The following is a 19,819-nucleotide window of genomic DNA, read 5'->3' as shown; positions in this document are numbered from 1 at the left end:
TCAACACAGCCTGTGTCGGTGCTGTGCACAAAATCACTTTTAAAACCACAACCAAAGAGCAGACACAGCATTGTGCCCTAAAACAGAACACTTAAAGCAACGGATCACTCCAAAAATCTAACTTTGTCAGATGTTTATAGAACTCAAAAGTAGTCTTGGAACGTGGACTAATCTTGTGTAAAGGCGTCCGCATGCTTCCCAGACGAAACAGTTCGGAAGAGTTTGTGCATATATGATGACGACATTTTGTGATGTTTTTGTTCGTTTTGGACTTCGGTAAGGGTTTTTCAGGCACACATTTTCTCGAGGAAAGCCGAGGTTGGTAGCTGAAGTCTACACCCGTTCGTCAGTGATTGGTCAACAGTTAGGATTCTTCAGTGAAGTCTGTTGATATTCAACGAGACAACTCATTTTCATGCACATTTTTCAATTGAGAAATACTGCACCAAAGATCTTAGTCGCACAATTTTATATCTAAGATCTCCTCTGCAAAAACGTCAAAATTAATGATAGATTTGGGGCGGCAGGTAACCTAGCGGTTAGAGTGTTGGACTAGTAACCGGAAGGTTGCAAGATCGAATCCCAGAGCTGACAAGGTAAAAATCTGTCGTTCTGCTCCTGAACAAGGCAGTTCCTAGGCCGTCATTGAAAATAAGAATTTGTTCTTAACTGATTTGCCTAGTTAAACAAAAAATAACTAAATCCTGAGTTATTTTAGATTCATTTGGATTATTTTGAGACACTGGCTACGGTGTCTCAAAATAGACAAACAGTACTATTGCCGCTTGTTTCAAATTTTTCAAGTAAAGGTCTTTTAAGGAAGTATACGAGCAGTTCGCCTAGCCGCCAGCCAAACTGAAGCATGCGGACGCCACCACTTTCAGGTCCGAAAACTACCGGCTAACTTTGACATCGGAGTCAACCACCTAAACATGACACCTGAAGACATCGACATAAACATCACTAGATCCCAGACATCAACAGTCAATGACAATCATAAACATTTTGTTCAACATGACAAATTGCAATAAGGTTGCCCAGCGGTAACATTTCAAATGTGATAAGAGTTGGTTGTCGATTGAAGGAAGCATGGTTGAAACTGACTGCCGACATTTGAAAGGGCCGGCGTAATACTTATGTAGGTGCTATGAAGGTCCTATGTACAGTACACGCCACTCTATGCAAGTGTTACTGCTGAAATCAAGACAGCTACAGTATGTCCAGATTAATTACCAAGCAAGACCGGTCAACAAAACAAAGCAAAAAAAAAAACTTAGTGATGGCTTAGTCTGATTATCATTTAGCATTTGTTAGCTTAGCACACGATGGACTGTGGAGGTACAACATATTGTGAATAGCACAGCTCAGATGTTAATGGTAAAGTCCTCTATCAACCAATCAGGATACATGGAGCGTGTTCAATAGGGAGAAATCGTTCTGAAACGTGGAGGTTCTAATTGAACGGTTCCAAAGTGAAACACTTGTTTTCCATTGTAAAACTTGTTGCTACTTAGTGTCCTACTGAACACAACCCGCCTTTAGGACATTGTGGCTTTGCATGTGGGTTGTCCTGTCATTCATGAGCTACCCAAAGCACTATGTTCTGGCTAAAAGCTCCCTGGAGACACAGATCGAGGATCAGCTTACCCTCCCCCAATCCTAGCCATAGCCATTACGGGAGAAAACGCCAAACTGACCTTAGATCAGTGTCTGCAACTTCCCCTAACCAATCAATTACACTCAAATCTAACATCACATGTAGTTAGAATGTAAGAGGATGGGGCTTTCTAGTAGCTGCAGTGATGATCTTTAGTCCAAGAGTTTATTAGAATTATCAGATATCTATTAAGCTAAACAGTTTTGCACACCTGAAGCCATTTAAAAGGTAATAAGAAGTACAAGTATGCATATGGCACCTTTAATCCCCACTAACTGCGCTCCCAGAAATGTTTAATAAAAGGATTTTGGCAAACTGAAAAAAAAGCGTTGAATTGAATCGTTTGAAGTTTTGAATTGAAAACAAATGAAACCATTTCAACTTTATAAATATATATTTGTTGTTCAATGTATTTTTGAACCACAAAAACACACATGGACAGTGCCAAAATGAACGATTTCTCCCAATATCAGTTTGAAACCCAAATTTAAGAAAAAAATCCTACTGACCTTACCTCTCTCGACATGTAACACAAACCTAAAGCAAAATAAATGGCCACAGGACGACAAAAAATGTGGACATGTACAATATGCACACACCAACGACGTGGGGGGGACAAAAGCTTAACATTTCTCATTTCTGGTATAAAGAATAGAAAATAAATAAACAAAACAAATTGCAGATATTTTGGTATGTATGCAATGGGTCCTCTTCTCTTCAATATGATTTTTGTCTCGGTGACCATAATATAGTCCTTTTTCTCTCCTGTGGGTCTGAGTCTGACTTGAGGGAAGTCCAGATCCCCTTTGCTGGGGGTTAGTTTGACCTCTTCTCTGGAGGGGTAGTCTGTGTGTTTATGGGGGTGTTGGGGTGCTCTGTTTGGCTGTGATGGTAATGGTGGTGGTGGTTGTGATGACGGGCCATGGCTTCTGATGGGACTACAGCAGTGTAGACGACAGGCTGGGACAGTCATTTTGGCTATGTACACATTCGTAGTCGGTCCATGGCTCCCCAAACGAGCGTCATTTCCTCAGGTCTAATACACAAACCTGGAACGGAGAGAGAGAGGTTAAAGGTCAAATGTAATGAGCAGGGCAAGGTTGTTTTTTTCTGACCATGTGACCAGAGAAACCCCTGGCCTTAACAATAAGACAAACACACATCCATTATTAGCCTAAGTAGTACCGTTTCCTCTGCTGAAAAACACTTCCTTTCATTATTCAATTTTAGAACTCTCAGCTGCGCCAATGTGTAAAACCTCTCAAGTCCAGTCAGAACGATAGCTATTGACTTCCTAACCGTCCCTGTCAATAGACACTGCATTATGCAAGGAGATAATTGGTGGTGGGTCTCACTGTACTAGGACAATCCCTTACAGATTATCCGTAGATGCTCAAGCCTATCTATTTGATTAATTACTCCACAGCTGCAACTATGGACATAAAAAAAACATTGTTTACTGCTCTAGCTGTAATACTGACACTTGATGAATAAAACAGATACTGGAAACTGGATAGGTAGTTAGATTCCTGGTGGTCCCGGGAATCTAACCCACCATCTTGGCATTGTTAGTGCCATGCTCTACCAACAGAGGACCTACATCTAGAGATCATTTGCGACGATAAAAAAAAAGTCTTAAATCCATCATGTATTTAATGAATTATAGCACATAAAACATTTTACAGTAACGGACAAATAATGAATGATGTTCATGGATTTTGGTGGGAAATCAGGTTTTCAAATTAGACAAATGATCCTTTTTTTCTCTCCTTAGACTACACATATACACTGAGTTTACCAAACATTAGGTACACTTTCCTAATATTGAGTTGCAACCCCTCCCCTTTTGCACTCAGAACAGCCTTATTTCGTCAGGACATAGGTGTCGAAAGCGTTCCACAGGGATGCTGGCCCATTTTGATGCTTCCAACAGTTGTGTTAAGTTGGCTGGAAGTCCTTTGGGTGGTGGACCATTCTTGATACACACGGGAAACTGATGAGCGTGAAAAAACCAGCAGCATTTCAGTTCTTGACACAAACCGGAGCGCCTGACGCATGGCACACATAATCCATGTCTCAAGGCTTAAAAATCCTTCTTTAACCCATCTCCTCCCCTCCATCTACTCTGATTGAAGTGGATTTAACAGGTGGGATCATAGCATTCACCTGGTCAGTCTATGTCATGGAAAGAGAATGTTTTGTATACTCAAGTCTATTTTCAAATGGTATCAGGTATTTATTTAATATCTTGTGTCACATTTTTACATTTGTCATTTCAGACTCTCTTATCCAGAGCGACTTACAGTAGTAGTGAGTGCATACATTTTCTCAGTACTGGTCCCCCGCGGGAATCGAACCCACAACCCTGGGCGTTGCAAGTGCCATGCTCTACCAACTGAGCCACACGGGACCACGAGTCATGACAGCAGTCAAATTCCACGTGGCCGTTTAGTCACGGCAACTAGGCTTCTCCAAGCTCTGATGTTGCGGATGGTCATCAGCAGCCTACCAAACTTGCTTACTGCCTGGTACTCAGCACTCCGTTGTCCCTTGAGAGGTGCATCGGAGCACGGCAGCCGTGAGAAGGGAATTACAATTAGCCTATCATATTCAGGCCAAGGGCACAATGGCCACTTTGGCCGCAAGAGGCATGGATTTTCTTTGAAGGGCCACAAAAGGGGGATTCCGCGGGGAAATTCAAGGCCTGGTGAGAATATTATCAAGTGCTTGTCAAATTGTGAATGGGAGACTGATGGTGTGCAGCTTCCGAATTTTTCCAAATCATCATTAGTCTCATCATGCAGCCTTAGAATTTATTAAACATCAAAACATATAGCCCAACCTTTGTATCACAATTAAAGTTAAGCATATACCATTTCTTCGCTAACCGCTCGACACAGAATAGTCGCATGTGCGCACTTCCTTTGAAATCGTTGAGAAAATATTGTTTCCATTTTATTAAGCTTTGTTCAATTGTATTCTTCATACTATAAAATTATTTAAAAAATAAAGCCATGGAATTCTAAGCAAATCTGCTAAATGAACTAGTGTAGCCCACAGCCAAATGGCACAGCCAGATCAGGGCCTAACATAAGGACAACTCAGAGTATGCTATTCTGTTCTTCTGAAATGGATTACATTTCCTTCATGTCAAGTTTCTTTAGACCGGTCTAAAATAAATCATGGATATATTGTGATGGCGTAGACTATATTAAATTGATTTCTTAGACTTTAAAAAAAAATGTAGATGTTCCAAAGGTTTGCGTCAGTGGCTTGTAAGATGTGTGTGGAAGCCAGGAGATGCTAAACTTGGTTATGCTAATTAACGGTCAATTACTGTGAGACTGGCAGTTATTTGCTTGACAGTCACTGGCTGACAATTTCAGGACCCGCCACAACCCTAGGTGGAATAGGGCTTACAACCACAAAAACGTCCTCCGTTTAAGCCTACCTACACTTTTCTAGACTGCCTCTTTAATTACTGTTGTCACGTTCTGTTGCATAATTCAACAAGCGTGTCAATAGCAGGATACGCTCTGATTAAAAAATCAACACGCTCGGCTCTAGATTACACCCATCTACAGTATACACACTTTACATCGTTTGCGAGATCAGATATAATATCACTATAATCCGAGTGTTCATTTTCGGAAGTTTTTATTTCAGCTCATCTAATTTGCAAACATTTCAACTGTATCAAATGAGAACTTTTTTTGTGTAATTGAAAAAAGTTATCTTTCGTGTGATGCAAGTGTCGAGATGTGTTAAATCCCTGACGAAGCTTTAGCGTTCATATAGATTCACTGGAAAAACGATGTATTCCATTGAGCCCATTTCAGCCATTACCGGGGTGTGTTTGACAGGTCAATTAAACACTTTCGCGGTCGTAACGTTAACAGGGGGGGAAAAAACAACAGGTATGAAAGAGTATGATGAGTAAAATGAAAGCAATCAATCCAGCGAGATTGAAGTGAGAATTGGATTTGGCACCTCTCAAAAACACAGGCTGAAAAAAGACAGATCCTCAGGTGGGCTGGGCATGCGAGTTGCTATTACCACAGTGCCATTATCCATATATAGGTGTCACTAATAGGTGATCATGAACAGTGACCATAAATGAAGCCAAGAAAAACGTGGGACCCTAGATATAGCTTTTAACTGTGGTCTAATATTTTTTCCTTCTCAGTTCCTTCTGAAATCAGGAAAATAACTCCCGGCCATGAAGAGGTGGCTGGTGACTTACTGATCCATCTGACGCGCTGGCTCCCACTTTGTCCCCCGTAGCGTTCCAGCACACCTCGAAGATGCCCCCTGTTCCCCTGTAGCTGTGAACTAAAGCACCCGTCTGTACGGACAGACAGACAGGGATGTGATCAGCAAAACAATGATAAGCAGGAGAACTGGGGACAAGTCAATTTCAATCATGTTTTACACGCATCTCACTTAGGGCTGAATCCTTACTTGAGAATAGTTAGAACAAATCCCCGGTTGAAATCAACGCATGATTTACGTGAAAGTCAGAGTTTTGCGCTCAGATCTCAAGTTAGGATTTGGACCTAAATATTCAAACCCATGCATCGACCATCAGACCAGCCCTGCAATAAACAGTAGGTCTTGAGATGTGAATGACATGAGTTAGAAGAGCGTGTGTGTGTGTGTGTGTGTGTGTGTGTGTGTGTGTGTGTGTGTGTGTGTGTCAGTCCATCCCGTACCTGTGTGTTCCAGATGTGGACACACTTGTCGAAGGAGCCGCTGGCTAGGTGGCGCCCGTCGGGGCTGAAGGCCACACTGTAGACGGGCTCTTGGTGGCGGGTGAGCGTGTGGATGCACACGCCGCGCTCCACGTCCCACAGGCGCACAGTCGAGTCAAACGACGCACTGGGGGGGGGGAGATGGAATAAGACTTTAGTGTCCATCTTGGAAAGGAAATGCATTTTTTGCTCTGCTCCTAACCTCCAAGACGCCACAGAAAAGCAGACAACACACTCGGGAGGGAGTACAGGGTCAGTCCCAGTGCAGCGCCCCGAAGCAATTTAGGAGAGTAAAAGGAGAGGAGGAGAGGAAAGAGGGAGAGAAGAACCATTCACTTTCATTTGATTACAGTGACTATCCTGGGATCTATTCAGTTGGGGCAAACCGAACGTAACAGATTGAGAAGCATAGAATGAACATACATGACTCCATCATGTACAGATCCTAAATGTATTTGTTTGACACAAAACCCCTTATTAGCCCAAACCCCAGAGGCATGCTGGGAGTTGGAGTGGTTCCTAGCCTTGTATTACCTGGCCAGCATCAGATTGGCATTGGGGTTGTTGGTCCCGGGCCCCGTGGGGCTCCACTTGATGGTGTAGATCTCCTTACTGTGGGCCTGCAGGTCGTGGACACACGAGTCCTGCTTCATACTCCAGATCTGGTAGAGATGGAGGGGAGAAGAGAGAGAGAGACGTGAGGACTCCAATCAATTATATGTACCGACTAGGGAAGAAGAGATTCTAGTTACGGCTTATAAACTACAGCCAAAAGTGGACCCTGATAACACTTATTTTGTACCGTTCCTACTCCATGAAATTACATATTTGGCAGTAGTTAGGAAGTTGTGTGTGAGCTGTGTGTACTGACCTTGAGTGTCATGTCGTCGGAGCAGGAGGCCAGCAGACTCCCCGTAGGATCCCACTTGATTGCGTTCACTTCATTCTAGAGGGAAAAGAGAAAGGGATTATGAGGGAGGGAGGATACAAGGAAACATTTTGTGAACTTTATAATATAGGTAGTGCACAAACCGGGTGCACGTACAAAGGCACTTCCTGCAGTGATGTGACGAAACAGGATGGGCAAAATCTTTCACCTATCCTCTATATTCAGATCAATGCGTTTGAACTAGAGGGTGCCACTTTAGACTACTGAGATTAATCAATGTCAGTCACAATGGCCGCGTATACACAGGCAGGCTAATTCTGATGTTTTGACCAATCAGATTAGATATTTTGCAAATAACTGAGTAAAAGATCAGAATTGGTCTGCCTGTGTTAACGCAACCATTGTTAACGTGACAGGGAGAAGAGACTATCGAGATGCACCCAGGCCAGAGAGCCAGTCCAGTCTCAGGTCTTACCGTGTGTCCCTGGAAGGTCTTGACTGGCCGGTCCTGGCCCAGCTTACACACATGGATGCACATGTCCGTGCTGCAGGAGGCAAACGTGTTGTTGCTCTGCCAGTCCACGTCCAGGGCCGGCGCTGAGTGAAAGGGAAATTGCTGCTTGGCCTCCCCTGTGTGAGCATCCCAAATGATCGTGGTCTAAACGAGAGAAGGATACATTGTCAGAGGCTTTTCGTCATGTGTGTGACAAAATGACAATACCATGACAAAGCAATTACATATTAAAGGGATGTTAAATCCAAATGGAAAAAACCATCTGGTTTCTTCTACTCTTAAATGGCTTTCTCCACATACTCATTCCAAGGTTCTCTTTATTTGTACTATTTTCTACATTGTAGAATAATAGTGAAGACATCAAAACTATGAAATGACACATATGGAATCATGTAGTAATAGAGGTTGACCGATTATGATTTTTCAACGCCGATACCGATTATTGGAGGACCAAAAAAAGCCGATACTGATTACGTCGGCCAATTTTTATATATATTTTTGTAATAATAACAATTACAACAATACTGAATGAACACTTTTATTTTAACTTAATATAATACATCAATAAAATCAATTTAGTCTCAAATAAATAATGAAACATGTTCAATTTGGTTTAAATAATGCAAAAACAAAGTGTTGGAGAAGAAACTAAAAGTGCAATATGTGCCATGTAAAAAAGCTAACATTTAAGTTCCTTGCTCAGAACATATGAAAGCTGGTGTTTCCTTTTAACATGAGTCTTCAATATTCCCAGGTAAGAAGTTTTAGGTTGTAGTTATTATAGGACTCTCTCTCTCTATACCATTTGTATTTCATATACCTTTGACTATTGGATGTTCTAATAGGTACTTTAGTATTGCCAGCCTAATCTCGGGAGTTGATAGGCTTGAAGTCATAAACAGCGCAATGCTTGAAGCATTACTAAGAGCTGCTGGCAAACACAGTAAAGTGCTGTTTGAAGGAATGCTTACGAGCCTGCTGCTGCCTACCACCGCTCAGTCAGACTGCTCTATAAAATCATAGACTTAATTATAATATAATAACGCACAGAAATACGAGCCTTAGGTCATTAATATGGTCAAATCCGGAAACTATCATTTCGAAAACAAAACGTTTATTCTTTCAGTGAAATACGGAACCGTTCCGTATTTTATCTAACGGGTGGCATCTATAAGTCTAAATATTGCTGTTACATTGCACAACCTTCAATGTTAAGTCATAATTACGTAAAATTCTGGCAAATTAGTTCGCAACGAGCCAGGCGGCCCAAACTGTTGCATATATCCTGACTCTGCGTGCAATTAACGCAAGAGAAGTGACACAATTTCCCTAGTTTAACCTCTCTGGGGTAGGTGGGACGCAATCATCCCACCTGGCCAATAGCCAGGGAAAATACAGAGCGCCATATTCAAATAAAATTATATAAAAATCTAACTTTCATTAAATCACACATGTAAGATACCAATTTAAAGCTACACTAGTTGTGAATCCAGCCAACATGTCAGAATTCAAAAAGGCTTTTCGGCGAAAGCATAAGATGCTATTATCTGATGATAGCACAACAGTAAACAAAGAGAATAGCCTATTTCAACACTGCAGGCACGACACAAAACGCAGAAATAAAAATATAATTCATGCCTTACTTTTGACGAAATTATTTTGTTGGCACTCCAATATGTCCCATAAACATCACAAATGGTCCTTTTGTTCGATTAATTCCGTCGATATATATCCAAAATGTCAATTTATTTGGCGCGTTTCATCCAGAAAAACACAGCTTCCAACTTGCGCAACGTCACTACAAAATATATCAAAAGTTACATGTAAACTTTACCGAAACATTTCAAACTACTTTTGTAATACAACGTTAGGTATTTTTAAACGTTAATAATCAATCAATTTGAAGACGGGATGATCTGTTTTCTATACAAAAAGAAAACAATTTACTTCAAGTGACCCTCATTTACGATGGCCGTACTTCTTCATTACACAAAGGAATAACCTCAACCAATTTCCAAAGACTGGTGACATCTAGTGGAAGCGGTAGGAACTGCAAACAAGTCCCTTAGAAATCTGGTGTCCCAATGAAAACTCATTGAAAAGACAGTGACCTCAAAAAAATCTGAATGGTTTGTTCTCGGGGTTTTGCCTGCTACATAAGTTATGTAATACTCACAGACATCATTCAAACAGTTTTAGAAACCTCAGAGTGTTTTCTATCCAAATCTACTAATAATGCATATCTTATATTCTGGGGAGGAGTAGCAGGCAGTTGAATTTGGGCATGCTATTTATCCAAAAGTGAAAATGCTGCCCCCTACCCTGAAGAAGTTAATATTGCCTGCTAACATGAATTTATTTTAACTAAATATGCAGGTTTAAAAAATATATACTTTGTGTATTGATCTTAAGAAAGGTATTGATGTTTATGGTCAGGTACATTCGTGCAACGATCGTGCTTTTTTGCAAATGCGCTTTTGTTAAATCATCCCCCGTTTGGCGAAGTTGGCTGTCTTTGTTAGGAAGAAATAGTCTTCACACAGTTTGCAACGAGCCAGGAGGCCCAAACTGCTGCTTATCCCGACTCTGTTGCACAGAACGCAAGAGAAGTGACACAATTTCCCTAGTTAAAAGGAATTCATGTTAGCAGGCAATATTAACTAAATATGCAGGTTTAAAAATCTATACTTGTGTATTGATTTTTAGAAAGGCGTTGAGGTTTATGGTTAGGTACACATTGGTGCAACGACAGTGCTTTTTTCGCGAATGCGCTTGTTAAAATCACCCGTTTGGCGAAGTAGGCTGTGATTCAATGATAAATTAACAGGCACCGCATCGATTATATGCAACGCAGGACAAACTAGTAATATCATAAACCATGTGTAGTTAACTAGTGATTATGTTAAAATTGATTGTTTTTTATAAGATACGTTTAATGCTAGCTTGCAACTTACCTTGGCTCCTTGCTGCACTCGCATAACAGGTAGTCAGCCTGCCATGCAGTCTCCTCGTGGAGTGCAATGTAATCGGCCATGATCGGTGTCCAAAAAATGCCGATTACTGATTGTTATGAAAACTTGAAATCGGCCCTAATTAAAATCGGCCATTCTGATTTAATCGGTCGACCTCTATGTAGTAACCAAAAAAGTGTTTAAACAAATCAAAATATATTTTATATTTGAGATTCTTCAAAGTAGCCACACTTTGCCTTGATGACAGCTTTGCAAACTCTTGGCATTCTCTCAACCAACTTCATGAGGTAGTCACCTGGAATGCATTTCAATTAACAGGTGTGCCTTATTAAAAGTTAATTTGTGGAATTTCTTTCCTTCTTAATGTGTTTGAGCCAATCACTTGTGTTGTGACAAAGTAGAGGTGGTATACAGAAGATAGCCCTATTTGGTAAAAGACCAAGTCCATATTATGGCAAAAACAGCTCAAATAAGCAAAGAGAAACGACAGTCCATCATTACTTTAAGACATACATTTCAAGAACTTTGAGCATTTCTTCAAGTGCAGTCGCAAAAACCATCAAGCGCTATGATGAAACTGGCACTCATGAGGACTGCCTCAGAAATCGGCAATTAACTGCACCTCAGATTGCAGCCCAAATAAATGCTTCACATAGTTGAAGTAACAGACACATCAACATCAACTGTTCAGAGGAGAATGCGTGAATCAGGCCTTCATGGTCGAATTGCGGCAAAGAAACCACTACTAAAAGGACACCAATAATAAAGAAGAGACTTGCTTGGGCCAAGAAACACGAGCAATGGACATTAGACTGGTGGAAATCTGTCCTTTGGTCTGATGAGTCCAAATTTGAGATTTTTGGTTCCAACTGCCCTGTCTTTGTGAGACGCTGAGTAGGTGAACCGATGATCTACGCATGTGTGGTTCCCACCGTGAAACATGGAGAAGGTGGTATGATGGTGCTTTGCTGGTGACACTGTCTGTGATTTATTTAGAATTCAAGGCACACTTAACCAGCATGGCTAATGACCCAAAACACACCTCCAGGCTGTGTGAGGGCTATTTGACCAAGAAGGAGGGTGATGGAGTTCTGCATTAGATGACCTGGCCTCCAACTTCACCTGACCTCAACCCAATTCAGATGGTTTGGGATGAGTTGGGCCGCAGAGTGAAGGAAAAGTGCTCAGCATATGTGGGAACTCATTCAAGACGGTTGGAAAAGCATTCCAGGTGAAGCTGGTTGAGAAATGCCAAGAGTGTGCAAAGCTGTCATCCAAGGCAAAGGGTGGTTACTTTGAAGAATCTCAACTATACTTTTTTAGGTACTACATGATTCAATGTGTTATTTCATTGTTTTGATGTCTTCATCAATGTAGAACATAGTAAAGATAAAGAAAAACACTGGAATGAGTAGGGGGGGAGGGGTTGTTCTTAATGTTTTGTACACTCATGGTATTTTCACTATGAGTTTGGAATAATACTGTGAAATTGTTACAATTATGATAAAGCCCTTTTAGTTCAAGAGTTGTTTTTTTGGCCTGCCAGTAAATTAGTTAAATAGACCAATAAGAAAGAGAGTTCCAAACCTCTCAGCCAATAACAGCTAGTTTTCCCCTCCCCACTCAGACAACAACCAGACAGTCCTAGCAAAAATCTTAGTTGAGAAATTGCTCTTTGCTAAGAAGCTATTTTCATTTTCAATGAAAATGGCCCGAAAAGAAACAATCACAGTAAGGCACTTAATATCAAATCCTTTCTGAGTAAAAATGTAGATACAAATGTCTGCATTGGACCTGTAACACACAAACCATTATCTTACCTTATCTACTCCTGCACTGAGGATAAAGTTGCCTTTCTTATTCCATTTGAGGGCAAATATAGGACCTTTGTGCTGGCCCAAGGTACTGGCGAGGTTACCTGCAAAAAACATGTCATGGTGCTTGTTTAGCAAGAGAACAGTACTTTAGACCATCTGTGAATGTGTTTAGAAATGTTGAGATGTGAAAGTTCTGACATTAAAAAAAAGAGGCAATACGGAACTTTTGCCTTCGAGGTTGCTCTTGAGCCACACAAAGGGGTCCCCTAAATGGACAGAAATATTGTCCATAATGACCTAATTGGACAGACAGCGTCACTCCTCCCCTCGCCTGTGAGCAAAAGCTTATATTGTTCGTCTAAAACTAAGGATTCAAGCCAACATTTTACGTAAACAATTAGCATGCCCATAGTGTATCTTTAAATTGCTTACCGTCTTTAGTCCATATTCTGGCAAAGCCATCGTATGAGCCTGTGGCTAGGAGCGTACCCTCACTCTGAAAGATAGAAATTCCTCAGTTAGTCATTTTTGGGAACAAAACCAAACCTTTTCAATAACCTGAAGTTCTGGGTTTCTGTTGCACCCAAAATTAGGACAAAACATGGCACTGATCCTAACTTGAGATTTGTGAATTACTCAAATCTTAGCTTAAATCTCCTGATGACAAACATTTGAGAAAGTCAGTTTTTCCTAATTATCTCGAGTTGTGATTTGGCCAAAAGTACTTAAAAATGCTGGTTCAGTATCCTCCAGCAACTTGTAGAGCAGGGAGAAATGACAGCCTGCTCTACTGTAAGTCTATATTCTGAGTAGCGGTAGTGAAAGCCCTGCATTTTCCATGGGAGGGAACGAAGCCGTCCCATATATCCGGTTGGGAAGCGCTGCCAGAGAATGCCTTTGGCAGCCGAGACACACACGCACACCAGAGTGTGTACACACACAGTCTGTCTGCCCCCACCCCTCAAAACACACACACACATTCTCTCTCTAACCCACATTCCAGTCCAGTGAGGTGACGTCTTTGTTGCTGGGTACGTCCTGACCCCCCTCCCGTATGCAGTGTCTCAGCACCAGCTGGGTGGAGCTGCCTGTGCTGTTCTCACTCAGGTTCCAGATCCGCGCCGTTGAATCCCCAGACCTGCGCGCGCACACACATACACGTTACACACTGTCGTCTAATGTGCAACTTCTTTGGCTGCTTGTCAGCCTAAAACATAGCATCATTAACCCTTTACACTCGTGGGAATTGGACTATAGCAATAGGGCTAAATTGAATCTTAAAATACTCTGGATACATTCAGTGAAATGACAAGACTAATTCCTGGAAAATGTGGGGTAGGTGCAACATAAGATTAAAAAAAAAAAAAAAGTGTTTGAGTGAGAGGACTAACTGGTGTCTCCAAGTGGCCACACACATCTCCAAAGCGTACGTAGTTCCTAAGCATTTTCAATACACTTTTATGACTAAAAGAAGTGTCAACTATAAGTAACTTTTTATTTATTTATTTTTTGAGCTCTCCTAGCTGGGCCGTTGAGGAGCTAGAGCAAGCACACTTGTAGTTGTTTCGTTTGGAACACAACCCTGCATCCCCGACATCACACAATTACTGTTGTTTACGCAATCCAAAAGCGGTCCATTTTAAATAGCAATCTGGGTCAGGTGGGCATGATTTGAAAGCTTGCTCTATTGCCAACCTGAGTAGTTAATAAAATACGATCTTACAGTGTTAGGCTTTCACAAGGCGATTCAGAGAAACAGGTCGTAATTTGTGCGCGCATAGAAAGAGTCATGAGTGCATTCAGGTGCATTTGCTGCGGCAAGTTTTCACAATAAACCAACGGCGGCTCATTCTGTTCGGAACAGAATCATTAAGCCTAGGTCTACTCACCAAACAGATGTCATGGCCGTAATTCATCACCATGCAACGTTCAATGTGGAATTGTTAATCCGTTTATAAAATCCCAAAGAACATGCAGAATAAACTAAATTGAACATCTGTCTGTGTATCTCTGAAAACATTGTCTTTCAACTCACCAAATTGAGCCCTGTTTAAAATAAATCACTCTGAGGAGAGAGCTCTGACGTCATGTATAGCAGGTTACTGTACAGCCACTACGTTCCAATTTAGGCACGTATTAGTGCCAAAATCTTCCATTTTCAAACTGTATACGGGTACGTGTGTAAAGGGCTAATAAAACACACTTTTCAGGATTAAATTAGATGTGCGAGTATGTAAGTCTGCCAAATATACACATGCTTTATCTTAAGTTTACCACCAACACTCTGTTGTAAACTTCCTTGATTAAGTTCTGCTCATCAAAATGTAGGTCAACGCATGAAAACTGCCAATGCTATATGAAGGGGGAATTTACTTCATGAACAAAAAGCATTTAACTTTAGGCTGTCTTTCTCTAGAAACAGGGATAGAGAAGTAGAAGGAGACAGTGAGTGATAGGAAGGTGAGAGAAAAAGGAGAGGAGTAGGAGAGAAGACAGACAGACAGACAGTGAAACCGAAGGAGAGAGAAAGAGAAGTTAGAAAGAGAAAAGAAACAGAAGGATAAAGGAGTCGGTTCTGTACCCTGAGGCGAGCAGGTCATTGACGGGGTTCCAGGCACAGATGAACACCTCGGACTCGTGGCCACGCAGCACCATGGCCTTGTTCTGGGGAATCTCAACGTCCCCGTCCACCTCCATCATGTCTGCATGGTGGTCTGGAGGGGAGGTGATGGAATACACCATAGAGTTAGATAGAGGACTCAACTTTGTATCAAATGGATTATATCCATCTTGTCCGCTTACCATCACATTGAGGTCTTGGGCTACGCCCTAAAACTCCCAACTGTGCACTTGAACATTCCCTGATTATCATTTAAAAGTGTAGGATTGATGTAAGCATTGGCTGAAGGGAGTTTCGACCACTGTAAAAATGCATGACGGAAGAAACCTCAATATTTTCATTGGTCCGGCTTGTCAAGTAGCAGCTAAACCTACGCTAGTGTTAGTAGGAATGATTTGGAGAGGAAAAGGTTGTGCTTTAAACTCGAGGTGATTATGTAGCTCTATGTATTGTAAATCATTTGTACTGTTATGACCAGGGGTTAAACAAATCCAATCTTAATTCAATTCCCTCTTCCAATAAATTCCATTCAAACTCCAGGTCAGTCTTTGAATTCAGAGACAATTCAAGTCCTCTCAAGTCCAATGTTAGGTGAATTACATTTCTAGTTCAATATTATCCCCAAGAATTCCCCAAATTCCAATTTGATTTCAATTCCCTCAGGCTTTCAGGCCGATAATGTCAATGTTCAGACAGCTTCGCTATACTAGAAATATACAAAATCAGTTGTAATTATTTCTAACAAATCCTGCAGTAAATTTGATACTAAGTGCATTAATTTCATTAACTGACTAAATGTTTTTACAATTCAACACAATTCCAGAACTTGAATTCAATAGAATTCCCTTCATAAGTTAATAAAAAAATGGAATTGGAATTTCAAATAAAATTGGAATTGAACCCAACCCTGGTTATGATATCATGTTAACTATTAATGTAAAATTCAACAAAAATAAAAGAGGTGTCATAATGAAAGGTTCTGCTCACTTGCTAAGGCGTGGGCACCATTCTCCTCGCCGTTGGCAGCGGTTCCACCCTCTCCGTTCTTGGTGCCGCTGGGCTGGGGGCCCTGGGTGCCACTGGCGCTGCCAGCCCCAGCTGCCTGCTGATGGGCCAGCTTTTCCCGGTAGGCCTGCTGCCGTGTCTGCACCACATCGGGCATCACAGCGTCAATCAGAGACAGCGACTCGATGGGCCGCCCGTCAAACAGAGTGCCATCCTGGGTGACATGATACAGGGGTCGCAGCATTAACTTTCAGAAATCTGCATTTTCAAAACGCTGACCGTCAAATAAATCTGCGATTTAATCTGCATTGCATATAGGAATGGGCATTTGGCCTTTGACTGTACAAGTACTCGCATGAGCTATTTTTAGAACAAGGGAAAAAATGTGCACATTTATCTATATGCCAACAGTGTGCAACAATACCTAATTTATCAAAACACCATTACAGATAACGAATCCTAATTGCCTCATATATCCAGTTAATGAAAAACAAGTGCCATTTAACATTAATTATTGAAACTGTAACTGGTTATATTATATCGTGGAACATAATCTTCAAAATGGTGGCAGCTAGCCTAGTGGTTAGAGCGTTGGGCCAGTAACCGAAAGGTTTCTGGATCGAATCCCCGAGCTGACAATGTAAAAATCTGTCGTTCTGGCCGAGCAAGGCAGTTAACCCACTGTTCCCTGGGCGCCGAAGACGTGGATGTCAATTATGAAAGCCCCCCACACCTCTTTGATTCAGAGGGAGACACATTTCGCGTTAACGCAGGATTATACGTTTTTCACACAGAAAAGTACAAATTCAGCAAATTTTTGTCTTGAACTTGAATTCAATAGAATTCCCTTCATAAGTTAATAAAAAAATGGAATTGGAATTTCAAATAAAATTGGAATTGAACCCAACCCGTCATGAATTTTTACGATAGCCAACTTTGACTGTGTGGCTGTGGTAACTAGTGATAACCACAAAGTAGCCTAAGAGGAAAATTACGTAGTTATTCCAAAACTGCAGCTCATTGTGGGAACACATATTTCCCTACTTCAACCAGTCCATTTTGAATTTGTGCAAAAAATGTAGCTCGTGTATCCCATCAGTTAGATACGTTTTTATACGCATTTATTTCTGTAGGCGCACTCAGCGCTTCTGTGTTAAGGGCGCGGTCGGACGAAAAACGAATTAGTGAGACACAAACGAGCTAGTGAGACAGAGGGGAAAGGGAATTTAGGCAGCAGAACCGTGTGATGCCTGGCCTGTTTTTTTTTTGTGTCCCACAAATGAAACACCAGAATCAAAGCAAATGAACGTTGTCTTCAAGACAACATTGACCAAAATGTTTACAGTATAAAAAATATTTAAAAAAGTGATCTCCGGGTTAAAGATTGAGTTTTGACATCAGTTTGAGTACTCAAGCCCATTCCTAGTTTCACATTGAAAGTCAGTGGTTTTTTTGCTTCAATTGAGTGATACAGGGCATGCAACTAGTTTTTCTTCACACAAAATGCATTAGTGCAACACATTAGGCAGAAAACCGTTTATCAGATGACAACAGAAGAAGTGCTAATCTATTTGGCTACCAGCCACGCAAGTAAATTAGCATACAAAGAAAAAGGTATTTTTTTCAAAAACGATGCATATTTTTTTATGTTTATCATAGAAAGAATGTAACTAGCTACATTTCCTAATGTTTTGTTTGAAGTTAAATCTTGCATTTTAAATTTGGGACTGGAGAAAAAAAATACACCAGAGAAAAGTAACCTATACATCAGTCAGAGCGCTGTCCGGTGGTTCAATGACAAGAGCAAATAAATGTAATCCCAGTGGAGAAGTGCAACTGAATTTTCAATAGGAAGCACTTTAGATATCCGTTTACAAAATGCAGCAAGAACTTTTCTACATTTTAACGTTCCTTTTCTATGTAAAAAAACGTATCATCCTGCATTAACACGACCTGAGACATGTGTTTCAACACAGCAGTTGCCATTGACCAGTGATACAGGTTCAGAAACGTTTTCATTAAAAAAGGGCAATTCCACTTAAAAGTTAAAATTTGATGTTTCGTTCTTAACCTTCTAATATTTCAACAGATATGTCTAACATAGGGCTGGGCGATATAGCCTAAATATCATATCACAACATTTTTCACTTTTTAGACTGTATGACGCTATTTTATGTTTTTGATTAATAAAAGTTCTAAATATAACCCTAGGGTGGCAACACAAATTGTAAGTGACTGCAATGGGGCTTTCTCCATTCTGATTGTTTTATACTGTTCAAACCAAATTCAGCCTTTTAAACAATTTCTGCATTTCTTGCACTTTTGTTATAATTTCCACACTGTGCCATGCAGGGCTGCATGATATGGGCACACATCTAGGCCTGGTTAATTGAACTGTTTGAATCACATAATTATTATTCTAATACTATTGGCGGAATATAGTGGGCAGGGAGCTCCTTGAATGCATTTATTTCTTTATTATTGAATGATTAAAACATACAATATACCTGCGTAAAGCCACTCAACAACTACATCACATTAGTCATCCAACAGACTCCCATCCAGAGCGACACACACAAGCAACCAGGGTCAACGCCCTGCTCAAGTGCACGTTGACAGATCTCTCACAAGGTCAAAAAACGGGGACCTGAACCAGCGATCCATCAGCCACCGGCCTAAGCTCCCAACCGCCAGCCCTCCAAGACCCCCCCCCCCCCCCCCCCCCCACACAGATCCCCAAGAGCTGCCCCTCAATCATCCGAGACCCCCCTCCCTCCACTCAGAAAAAAATATATTGCATTTCTCCACCCCCCCCCCATGCACCAACAAAATAAACAAAAGAGAGAGAAAAAAACAGAAAACAATGCAAAAAACAAAGACATCAAGGACAACAAAGATCGTAACAGCCAACTGAATATGTTTGAGTGCATGTATGGCACTATTTACCTGTGTGTGTGTCCGTGTACGTGCAGATTTGAATGAGTGTGTGTATATGCATGTGTACAAACAGCAGCACGGCATCAGCCTCTGGCAAACAGGCATTAGCTGTAAAAACACTGTTCCACACCGTCATTCAAACTTACGTTTTGTTTTATTCAGACTTTTTTAAAACGTATCTTTGACCGTCATTCTATCCCCCCGCCCAGCAACTCCACTCCCACTTGTCTCCAATTCCATATCCCAGCCCTCTGCTTCCCTCAGATCTCTGCTGGCCACCCTCTTCGGATTTATACGCACCATATATCTTTCAACTATGCTGTGCTGTTTGACATACAATTTCAATCCATCTAATCAAATAGAATCCAAAGACAGCGAGTTGAAGATAAATACTTTAACTAAGAGTATTAGTATATTATTAATTGACTGACCCGGTCTCTCCAGATCTACCAACAGCACTATTTATAGGGTCTATTTTAGATCAATGTTCTGCATTGTCAGCCATTCCTGAACCTGAGACCAGAAACAGGCTACCTACCTGAGGGCAATACCAAAATAAATGGTCTATTGATTCTGTATCCTCACAACAAAATCTGCAGAGCTTCGATGATTGAATGCCCCAAATATTCAACATTTTGTTGGTGGCAAGAATTCTAT

The 19,819-nt window shown here is 41.1% G+C and overlaps 1 protein-coding gene across 3 annotated transcripts in view; it reads right to left on the bottom strand.

Annotated features, from left to right (window-relative positions):
• Window positions 1-598: 598 nt before the first annotated feature.
• The window catches only part of LOC120055758 (F-box-like/WD repeat-containing protein TBL1XR1), a 38,060-nt gene continuing 18,839 nt past the window's right edge, over window positions 599-19,819 (bottom strand). For all 3 annotated transcript variants that reach the window (XM_039003705.1, XM_039003707.1, XM_039003704.1), the window contains 11 exons: window positions 16,208-16,439; window positions 15,182-15,314; window positions 13,597-13,738; window positions 13,033-13,096; window positions 12,604-12,701; window positions 7,773-7,955; window positions 7,280-7,354; window positions 6,943-7,070; window positions 6,370-6,535; window positions 5,901-6,002; window positions 599-2,706 (listed from right to left, as the gene is read on the bottom strand). In XM_039003705.1, coding sequence (XP_038859633.1) covers window positions 2,680-2,706; window positions 5,901-6,002; window positions 6,370-6,535; window positions 6,943-7,070; window positions 7,280-7,354; window positions 7,773-7,955; window positions 12,604-12,701; window positions 13,033-13,096; window positions 13,597-13,738; window positions 15,182-15,314; window positions 16,208-16,439 — 1,350 coding nt within the window. In that variant the 3' untranslated portion in view covers window positions 599-2,679. The remainder of the gene's footprint in view (window positions 2,707-5,900; window positions 6,003-6,369; window positions 6,536-6,942; window positions 7,071-7,279; window positions 7,355-7,772; window positions 7,956-12,603; window positions 12,702-13,032; window positions 13,097-13,596; window positions 13,739-15,181; window positions 15,315-16,207; window positions 16,440-19,819) is intronic.

Source organism: Salvelinus namaycush, chromosome 11 (genome assembly GCF_016432855.1).
Source record: "Salvelinus namaycush isolate Seneca chromosome 11, SaNama_1.0, whole genome shotgun sequence".
Lineage (NCBI taxonomy): Eukaryota > Metazoa > Chordata > Actinopteri > Salmoniformes > Salmonidae > Salvelinus > Salvelinus namaycush.
Note: the sequence above shows the minus strand (reverse complement) of the source record. Positions and strands in the feature narration are given on the sequence as shown.